Below are 11,154 nucleotides of genomic sequence, written 5' to 3'. Positions count from 1 at the left end.
TTTGTCTGTGATTGCTATACCATAGGCACCATTATATATATATATATATATATATATATATATATAGATTATATATATAGACAAAGATTAAGATGTGCATAAAAGTGATGCGAAGTACAAATGACATTAGAAGGCTAGCAACAACATTCAGAATAGGATTTATAATTAGAAATCACCTACTTGTGTTACAAACATTTCCTCTTTATTAAAGGTGCAGTGAGTAAATTTTAGCGGATCTAGCAGTGAGGTTGCGAATTGCAACCAACGGCTCAGTCCACCGCTCACCCCTCCCTTTCGAAGCACGTAGAGACCCTATGGTGGCCAACACAGGACAAAGATGTTGTCTGAGACAGAAGAGAGTAGCCAGTCAAGCACAGAGGTTTCTTCTTCCTTCTAACAAAGAACGTCTCTGCTTCTAATAAACCAGACGACTACTACTATTTCTTCTTCAAGTGTATTCAACATATTGACGATGCAAGCTGTCTCTAAAAAAACCAACAAAGAAGAAGAAGAACATAGTGATGAAACGCGTTCTGTAGAGCAGTTTGTCCGTTTGGGGCCACTGTAGAAACATGCCATTGCAAAATGGCGACTTAAAGGGTTAGTTCACCCAAAAATGAAAATTCTGTCGTTAATTACTCACCCTCATGTCGTTCCACACCTGTAAGACCTTCGTTCGTCTTTGGAACACAAATTAAGATATTTTTGATGAAGGTATATATGACTCGTCCAGTGGCAGCAACTTAACCACCAATTTCAAGGTTCAGAAAAGTACTGAAGACATTGTTAAAAAAACTGACGTGACTACAGTGATTCAACCTTAATTTTATGAAGCGATGAGAATACTTTTTGTGTGCAAAAACATAACAAAAATAATGACTTTATTCAACATTATCTTCTTTTCTGTGTCATTCTCATATGCTGTTTACGTTTAGCGCTTCCAGGTTCTACGTCAGTATTGGTCGACACTGTTCACGTGAGCAGCACGACACATGCATGTGATGCTGATGCAGGAGCCGGCCAATAATGAGTCGGCATTCTGATGTAGAACCTGGAAGCACTGAACGTAAACAGCGTATGAGAATGTTTCACACATCCACACAATATTCATATTGGTTGATATATCTCTTCATGCTAAACAATTTTGCCTCAAAAACCACTTCTGTCAATCAAAACGTTCATTAAATATTCACGATTAAGTGAAAAACCTACTTTTGCAAACTAGTCCTAGGTTTTTTGCTCAATCTGACTCTCTAGATCAATAATTATCAAAAAAAGGGTCATTTTTTTTTGAGTGGGCGTGGCAAAATATACTGAAAGCCTATAAATCCTAAAAGAAAAATCTGAACTTCAGGTAAAATAGGTGAGCACATGCAACATATGATTCTAAACTTGCATGCTAACTTTTATGGAGATCTGACAATAGGTGGTACTATAACTGTTAAAAAGCTGTAAAACCAATATATTTCCAATGGTAAATTGCATGTATTGGCTGTAAATTGTATTTTCCCTCTATGATTTAAGCAGTTACATGCTTTTTAATAATATGTAATATATTTTTGTGCAAGTGCTTAAAGGCTTTAAATCGCTTGAACCCCGTTAATTGTTGCTTGCAGCTATATTTTTTTGTTGGTTTTTTGTTTGTTTGTTTGTTTTTTCACACATTGTTACGCTTGCCAAACAACGTCCAGTCCATGATATTTGGAATTAAGGTGGTTTTAATAGTATTTCTTTTTAAATAATAGTACTTTTAATTGAGTATTTCATTATTCTTTTTACCGATGCCTCCTGAGTTATGGCTGCATATTATAGTTATTTTATACACTCATTTTGTGGTTTGAGGTAAGAGGGGGAGGAGATACAACTAGGGTAGAGAGTGGGTTTGAGTATTTTGATAGCATATCCTCACTCAATGCTTGACCACAGGCTGTAGATGCACCATGATTCTTTACGCTTTTCTTCTTCTCATTGGTATCTCTTTGGCTGGTAAGATATTATTCATCCCTTTCTTCCTGAATTTGCATTATGCATATTTTTGCAAGAGCAGAAAATCTGAAAGATCAAATATTTCTAATTTAGAATATAATTTAAATGAAAATCAAATAATATAATGCAAACTGTAAAAAGTTTGTCTATTCAATACCTCCTTAAATAGTCTGGTATAATGGTGCTACTCATGTTTTTGTCACAGGTGGGATGGAGAGTGGTATTATTGGTGGAAAAGAGGCTATACCTCATTCCAGACCATACATGGCATCTATTCAGATTAAAAACAAACATCACATATGTGGAGGGATGCTGATCAGAAAGGATTATGTACTGACAGCGGCCCACTGTTTCAAGTGAGTATTATTTATGGGATTATTTATAATGCTTTTTCAAAAAGCTAAAGTCTCAAGACTTTTAGTTTATCTATCTGTAATTCTGTTTTAGTTATTCAAATGCTTCAAGGCTTACACGGTTTTTAATTTGTTCCCCCAGTCGCAGTGACTACTCTGGTCAGGACCACTTGGAGGTTGTTCTGGGAGCTCACAACGTCAAGAAGGACGAGAAGAGCCAGCAGAGAATCCCAGTGATAAAATACATCCCACATTCTAAGTTTGAACGTAAAAATGAGAGTAATAATGACTACAGCTATGATATCATGCTACTAAAGGTATTTTCACCTTCACTTACTGTGACTTTATATTATGAACTTTGCTCTCTTAAATTATTCTCTGTTATTTCTAGCTGAAGAACAATGCCAAGCTGAATACATTTGTGAAAGTTATGCCTCTTCCTAAGAAAAATGGAAAAACACCAGCTAATGTTAAATGCTACATTGCTGGTTGGGGGTTAATAAACCCAAAAGCAGTAGTGGGATCAAATGTGCTGCGGGAAGTCGCTCTTAAACTGCAGGAGAACTCAGAATGTGAAAGAATGTGGCAGCACTACTTCAACTCTGAGAGAATGCTCTGTGGTGTTTCAGATGGGAAACATGCTTTTTGTCAGGTATTATTATATTATATTATATTATATTATATTATATTATATTATATTAAATATATTATATTAAAATATATTATATTAAAATATATTATATTATATTATATTATATTAATGTTTTCCTCTGTCCATCTTATTCACTAGGGTGATTCAGGAAGTCCTCTTATCTGCAATTCCAAACCACAAGGAATTGTTTCATATACCTATGATGGTAACTGTGCAAATATAGAGTATCCTCAAGCTTATGTAAACATATCCTACTTTCTCCCCTGGATTAAAAAGAAGATTGGTTAAATAAATAAAAGACAAATTGGGTTCCTACATTAAAGGTGCCGTTTTTTTCACTTCCAGACTTAGTTTGCATATCTAAGTCTGTTAATTACTTGTTCCTGCTGCAACTGTCAAAACCTCAGTGCATTTGTGTTTAGCTTCAATATTCCTTAAACTGTCTGTTTAGATGACCAGATGTAGGAGATGACAAAGAGAAAAATGCTTATTTATGTAGTGGGATAAACAGAAAACACCCATTCATAAATATTATATAATATAAATATAAATACAACAGAACAAAATACATTGCTTTCACTGAGTGTTTTTTTTTTTTTTTAAAGTTACTTTAACTGTCTTGTGGTTTTGTGTGTGATTGTTTGATATACACTGAATAAAGTCTGTTCCTGCTAGTTATTGCTCATGTGATTTCACTCTTTGTTCTGAGTAACGTTGTGAAAAGTCCCCCTATGAAGCCCCTCTGTTTGCATACAAGTGTGTGGTGATAGGTATGAAAACTAAAGAGGAGGTGTGTTTGAGCCAGAGTTGAGAATATTCTAGTTAGGTGTCAATATGTCTACTACTGTCTCTCAAGAAAAGTATTTTTACATGTTGGTTTGTCTTCTCAAAAGCAGATCCTTTCACAACCAACTATTACACTTGCAAATAGCCTACTTAAAAGAACAGATTCCATTAGTTTTAACTTGAGTATTTGCATGCAGGTCCTAATACTTGGGTAATGACTGAGGCTTCTTTGAAAGAAGATAGTAATATACACACTATGGCTTGAGGGTGAGTAAATCATGGGATAATTTTCATATTGTTCCACACCCATAAGACCTTTGTTCATCTTCGGAACACAAATTATGATATTTTATGAACCTTTTTTTGATCCTCCATAGACAGCACTTTAACCACCATTTTCAAGAACCAGAAAGTTACTAAAGAAATCAGTTTACGTCCAGCGCTTCCAGGTTCTACATCACTACATCATGCATCGTGCTGCTCACGTGAACAGCATCAGCCAATACGGAGTCTGCATTCTGACCTAAAACCTGGAAGCGCTGAACGTAAAATGTGTAGGAGAATGACACAGAAGAGAAGATATTGTTTGAATAATGTCCTTATTTTTGTTTAGTTTTTGCGCACAAAAAGGATTCTCGTTGCTTCATAAAATTAAGTTGAACCACTGAAGTCACGTAGACTATTTTAACAATGTCTTTAGTACCTTTCTGGACCTTGAAAGTGGTGGTTATATTGCTGTCTATGGAGGAAAAAAACTCTCGGATTTCATCAAAAATATCTTAATTTGTTTTCCGAAGATGAACGAAGGTCTTATGGGTGTGAGACATGAGGGTGAGTAATTAATGACAGAATTTTAATTTATGGGTGAACTAACCCTTTAAAGCTTTAGTCCACCCAAAAATTAAAATTCTGTCATAATTTACTCACCCTCGTGTTGTTCCAAACCTGACTTTCTTCTGTGGAACATAAAAAAACATATTTTGGGAAAAAAAAAAATTTATTTAGTTATTTTTGTCCATATAACGGAAGTCAATTATCACCAAAACTGCTTGGTTACCAAAATTCTTTTACCAAAAACTTTTATTTTTCAGTCAACTACCCTTTTAAGTGTATTTCACAATACCTTTTTGCCATTTTATCTGAGACTCGCTGTATTAATACATGCGTGTCAGAACTTTCCCCTACAACTTTCCATTGTGTACTTTCATATGCGACAGAGACGCCACTGAGTGTTAAGTCCTGTTCGTGTTCTGTTCCTGTATCATTCGTACATCATGCTACTCAGTGCCTGTCTCCTGCTGTCTGTCTTCTCTCTGTCCGGTAAGACATTCACCTCTTGCATCAATCAGGCAGATTGTTTTGGGAGAAAATATTTTAATGAGATGCAATTTGTTTTTTAGACTTATTTCTGTATGTATTCACATTTGTATACCAATGGCTTTCAAACAGTTTGAGTCATTGTAATATATTTAGAGAAATAATAGTAATAGGCTCATAACTAGTTCTGCAATTTGACATATTTTGAAGTTAAACTGTACTGTACTCAAGTTTTAACTCTATACTTACCATGAGAACCTCTTGTGTCATTATCACAGGAGGGTTAGAGAGTGGTATTGTAGGAGGCAGAGAGGTTAAACCTCATTCCAGACCGTACATGGCATCTCTCCAGTATAGAAGACAACATAAGTGTGGAGGGATGCTGATTAAGGATGATTATGTGCTGACATCAGCCCACTGTTGGTCGTAAGTACTGTATATGCATGCAAATATCCCTAATAAACTGGGTAATATGTAGTATTCCAAAACAGTTGATATGATGAGGTCTTTTAGTCTTTATTTTGTTTTTATTGTTTGTAATGATGTACTGACAGAATGTTTCCACTAATATAACCTCAACATTAAATGTTTTCACAGTCAGACCTCCGACTACTTAGAAGTTGTCCTGGGAGCTCACAATATCAACCAGAATGAGCACAGCCAGCAGATAATCCAAGTAGAGAAGTACATCCCGCATCCCAGTTATACAAAAAATAACTTCACCTACGATATTATGCTATTAAAGGTATTCATGGTGCTCAAATTGAGCTTTTTGGGGGGATGGGTCTGTTTTTGTATTCAGTTATTCACTGATTAATATGTTACAGTTGAAGACCAAAGCTGTGCGGAATAAGTTTGTGGATGTTATTGATCTACCTAAGAACAATAAAAATATTCCCGCCCATGTGGAATGCTCCATCGCTGGCTGGGGTATGACAAAACACAGAGGAAAAGCATCAAGTGTTCTGCGGGAAGTCAGCCTCAAATTGCAGTTCAGCTTTGAATGTAATCATATGTGGCAGGAATATTTCAACTCTGACAAAATGATCTGTAGTGTCTCGATGGGAAAAAGGCTTTCTGTCAGGTACTGAAACTTTAGATGATAAAAGAAAGAAAGATCTTCTGATATTTTACATTCAGAATACATTTTAAGTCTTTTGTTTCGTTTGTTTCTTTCTAGGGTGATTCTGGCAGTCCTCTTATTTGCGACTCTAAACTTCAAGGAATGGCTGCATACACATATCCTTCTGACTGTACATCCAAGAAGTATCCTGAGGTCTACATGAAAATATCTGCCTTCCTTCCGTGGATTAGGAAGCACATTAAGTGACTGAAACATCATCTTATACAAAGAACATTTATGCACCTAAATCATGTGAATAATTAGGAATCCTAATTTTTGGCTACTCCATGCTGCCATTTCCAGTTTTTTTGAGCTTCATAAAAATGGTCAGGAATACGTTATTTTACTTTTTTGTTGTTGTCTGTATTGCCTCCAAGACTACTATTGGACAGTAGGACACCAAAACTGCAAACCAACAAATATTTTAATAAACATGAGATTTGGAATTAATGTAATTTTTATTTTATTTCTTCTCTGATAACATTGCTTTTAATTTATAATTTAAATATAAATAAATAAATAAAAATTGTTCTACATTAAAGGTGCAGGGTTTTTTTTCAAGACTTAATTTTTTACCTTTCGTCGATCTGCATAAAGTCTGCTAATTGCTTGTTCCTGTTGCAACTGTCAAAAACCTTTTTTTAAGGGTTAGCCAGTTTGAGCATTTGTTTTGCCAGTTTGAGATTATTAATAAACAGGTGATAAGAGGTGATTTCAGTGAAGTATTCATTGAACTTGAAATAAAATTGACTGCATATTCCTTAAACTGTCCATTTAGATGACTACAAATGCAAGGAGAAGCATGCATTTATTGTTCATATGATTTCATTTCACACCCCTGTGCTCTATGGGTGATGTTGTGAAAAGTCCCCTCTGAAGCCCCTGTTTGCATGCAAGTTTGTGGTGAGAGGTATGAAAACTTGTATGTGCCAATATGTCTACTGTTTCTCAGGAAAGGCATTTTTTTACACGTTGGTCTGTTTTATCTAAAGCAGATCCTTTTATTTACAACCATTACACTTTTGAAATATACCGAAGCTGATTCAACTGTAGGTTTAACTTTACTTTTTATTTGAAAAACACAGATTTATTTTCTACATGAGCAATGACACCTCTATTTCTCTTTTAGATGAATATCAGAGATTATACGAGTTTTGTGCTCACATGAATGGAAATGCTCATCCTTTCACTTCTGATAGTTGACTGAATTACACCAAAGCATTCTGAGGTCGGTACATGAACTACATTTTTTTCTGCCCAAAAATGGAAATATGCCAGCTAATGTGCATATGTCACTGGCTGGGGTACTAACTAACCAAGAGAAAGTGCATCAAGGGTGCTGCAGGAAGTCACTCTCAAACTGCTGTTTACTTCAGAATATAGAATCATGTGGCAACGATTCTTGAGTTCAGAATATATGATTTGCAGTGTATACACACACACACTCACTGGCCACTTTATTAGGTACACCTTGCTAATACCAGGTTGGACCCCCTTTTGCCTCCAGAACTGCCCTAATTCTTTGTGGCATAGATTCAATAAGGTGCTGGAACAATTTTTTTTTTTCAGACATTAGAAACAAAATCTGGAGTATTTGTGAGTATTTACTTACAATTTAAGACCTTTTTGAACACAATTTCCAAAGTCCTAAAAAATCTCATTACCACAACAATCTGAAAACATCAACACTGTTAGAAAAGCAAATACAGTAAAAGACTGTAAAAATGCTACGGTGAAAAACTGTCAATTGGTTTACAGAAAGTTTCCGTACTATATACGGTGAATAACTGTAATAGATCTAACGGTACATTTAATGTAATTTTATGGTAAAATACCATTAAATTCACAGTTTTTGGACGTGAAAAATAACAATTCATTGTAAAATTTACAGTGAAAAACCGTAAATTGACATTCCCACAATTCCCTGCATGACACTTCACATTTGATATTTTTGTGTTGAAATAACTCTGTTTCTTCTCATTTTTTCTCATTTTTTTTCTAATCAGTTATGTACATTAGAGTTTTATATTACATCTAATGTTGTTAAATTAATGTTTATTGCATTTTAAAAATTTCATGCATGTTACCATGATGGTGTTTAGTGTGTGTGTGAATGACACTGTGTGCACCTTCTATATGTTAGTGTTGTCCTTCTCAGCTTGTGGAAAATCTGCTTGTGATGAACTTTGATTCATCATGTGACTCTCATCACCACTGTCTTTGGTGACTGTCAGTGTATTATAAAGGTACAAAACAGATATTAGTACTTCATTAGGTTGGTAAATTAACATTATATCGGTTAATGAAATACGTTATTTTACCGTAAATTTAACAGATTTTTTTTACGTTGCTACTGTATTTTTTATGGTAAAGTTCTGGCAACCACAGCTGCCAGTTTTGTACCGTAAATTTTATTGGGATTTTTTTTACAGTGCACCTTCCACAATTTACAACATATTTTTTTATATATTTCAATAAAACCTGACAAAATGATGTGGCAAACCTGAAAGAACATATTATATATATTCTGCACATGCATTTAAAAGCAAACTACTATTTTTCCATTTATTATAATAATTGTTAAATAAACACCTGTTGCTATAATAATACATAGGTTACGGAAATGAGGTTGCTGATTTTGGTAATGATAATAAGTATACTAAAAATGAGGTATAGTTTAAAAACATAAACATTAATGTAGAAAATAAATTAGATAATATTACAATTATGGATTTAAGTTAAATCAGTTTGATTTTGCAGTGCTTCAAAAAAATAGGCTTGCATAGGCTAAAAACTGAGAACACGTGTATTTAGCAATACAACATGCACCACCCATTTACCATATTAGTAATGAGAAGTTTTTGACAATTACAAAAACAATTTTTTTTTTTTTTTTTTTTTATAGTTATATTGATTGGGTCAAAAACAATGGGAATGTAGTCTGGGATAGCTAAAGTGTGTGTTTTTTATGGCTACTGAAAAAGGTTTTAGTTGGTTCTTGTAAAGGGTATACCTAAGCATGAACATTAATTTTTCAAGTTTTTCCCCAGATTGCAGTCCATGACTATGTTTAAAGGTGCTAAAGAGGATGTTTTGTTTTATACATTTTTTGCAATATTACATGAAACTGTCTTTACTAACTGATAAAAGACTATTTATTAGGTGCACTGAAAATAATAATATTAATATACATCATCTGTGCACGAGGTAGGGCCTTAAAAACATCAGCCAATCGTTTACGCGATCATCATGTAAACGATTGGCCCTCTGGCTTGTCAATCACTGCCGTGACGTTCCTTGTGAGAGACGTGCGCGTATTGGCCCTCTGGCTTGTCAATCACTGCCATGACGTTCCTTGTGAGAGACGAGCGCGGCCGCGCTCTCCAGAAAGCGCAGCTGCGCTCTCCACACTCCACAGGCGCCACATGCAATGTTTTTGTCAGGAGACAGGAATAACAACTGCAGATTATGAGTTACATGCGGTGAGTCCGACATAATGAATCCAAAAAACACGACACAGCGAATGCCGGTGGTAAACACTCGTGTTCCTTTGAAATGAGCTGTGAAGGAGGGGGGCTGTTCTTACGCATGCGCTCATTTCAAAAACTCAGTAACAGTCTTTGGATTCTCAGTCGATGAAAAAATCATCTCTATCACCTTTAAATGCTCATAAATTGGCCAAATCATGTTTATATTTAAATCTAATGATTTGCACAGCTTTCTGCGAGGGTTAGGTGACAGATTAGGACCTAATATTACAAAACTGATATGAAAACACTGGAAGTCTGTAAGATGTTCTCACTAATATAGTGCAACAAACTTGTGTGTATACGGTTTTTGTCACAGTCACCGTCTGTCTCACCTTCCCCGGACTCCACTTCCCAGCATCCCTCTGGTTCCTCACTTGCACTCCATTTTCAATCACTGATCACCACCAGCTGCCACTCATCTTCTAGACCATTCTTGAGGTCCTCACACACTTCACTTGCTGTCGGGTCATGTCTATGAATAAGCACAACGTCTTTGTTTACTCCTATGTCAAGCTCCACGACCGTCTTATCTGTGCTCTACTCACCAGTTGTTCCCACCAACAGTCCTGGTTGTCCTTATCCCCTGCTCTCCATCGTCTCCATGCTTGTTAGTTACTGGATTTCCTGGAAAAGAAACAAGGACCGCATCACTTACCGATAAGCTGAACCAAGACATTCCATATCCCACCCCACTTACCTGGACTGCTTTCTGTGTTGTTGACACTTCTCCATTAAATAAACCTGCTGTTTACATCTTTCTTCTGTTTCTCGTCTATCCGCTGACAGTTTTGACTTGCTTTGTGAGGACTGTCTTCATAATGTAGTGTCTCTACTACTACATTGTGAGCTGTCTTCATAAATCAAATGACAAAATAAACATACAATGTTTTATTAAATGTAAATTGGCCAAGTATTCTGTGTTTAGAGGTCAGGGGATAGAAAATATGAGCTTAAAATAATTACAACTGTGGAAAGTGTTCATAATGAGGTGTGTGAACATCCACATTTGTAGACTTCCCGACACTAGTGTTTTTTTTTTTGTTTTGTTTTTTTTGTAAACCTTTTTGTCTGAAATTTGTCACCCTAGCCTTTGCTAGAGGTTTCCAACAGTTAGTAAATATTAACTTGACTCTTGATATTTAAAAATAGCCTGTATGATAAAATTCTCATTACCGAAACAGAAGTTCTCTCTCTACCTTAACTGGCCTTAAATTGTTGAGGTAATTGAGAATGGTGTTGTGGAGGATGAGGTCCCTTAGCATATTTTACAAATCCAGAGAAGCTATGATGATTGAGCCTATGTTTTATTCAATGTACATAATTAGATATTAATGAAGTACTTTTTTTTTTTTTTCTCACAGAAAATTAAAGTTTTTCTAAATGAAAGATTTCCTGTAACGGTAATGA

The 11,154-nt window shown here is 35.3% G+C and overlaps 1 protein-coding gene and 1 pseudogene across 1 annotated transcript; both read left to right on the top strand.

The window, feature by feature from the left end:
• The first annotated feature begins 1,288 nt into the window (after positions 1 to 1,288).
• Positions 1,289 to 3,665, top strand: LOC125270382 (granzyme B-like). The gene is made up of 5 exons (XM_048193897.1): positions 1,289 to 1,986; positions 2,192 to 2,342; positions 2,482 to 2,656; positions 2,731 to 2,991; positions 3,130 to 3,665. Exons 1-5 carry the CDS (start codon positions 1,941 to 1,943, stop codon positions 3,277 to 3,279), a joined length of 783 nt encoding a protein of 260 aa, XP_048049854.1. The 5' UTR covers positions 1,289 to 1,940; the 3' UTR covers positions 3,280 to 3,665.
• A 1,046-nt stretch (positions 3,666 to 4,711) lies between these two features.
• Positions 4,712 to 6,667, top strand: LOC125269525 (annotated as a pseudogene).
• Positions 6,668 to 11,154: the final 4,487 nt, after the last annotated feature.

The sequence above is a fragment of the Megalobrama amblycephala genome, linkage group LG6 (genome assembly GCF_018812025.1).
Source record: "Megalobrama amblycephala isolate DHTTF-2021 linkage group LG6, ASM1881202v1, whole genome shotgun sequence".
In the NCBI taxonomy this organism is placed as follows: Eukaryota; Metazoa; Chordata; class Actinopteri; order Cypriniformes; family Xenocyprididae; genus Megalobrama; species Megalobrama amblycephala.
The sequence above is the reverse complement of the archived record's forward strand: the minus strand, read 5'-3'. Positions and strand labels throughout refer to the sequence as shown.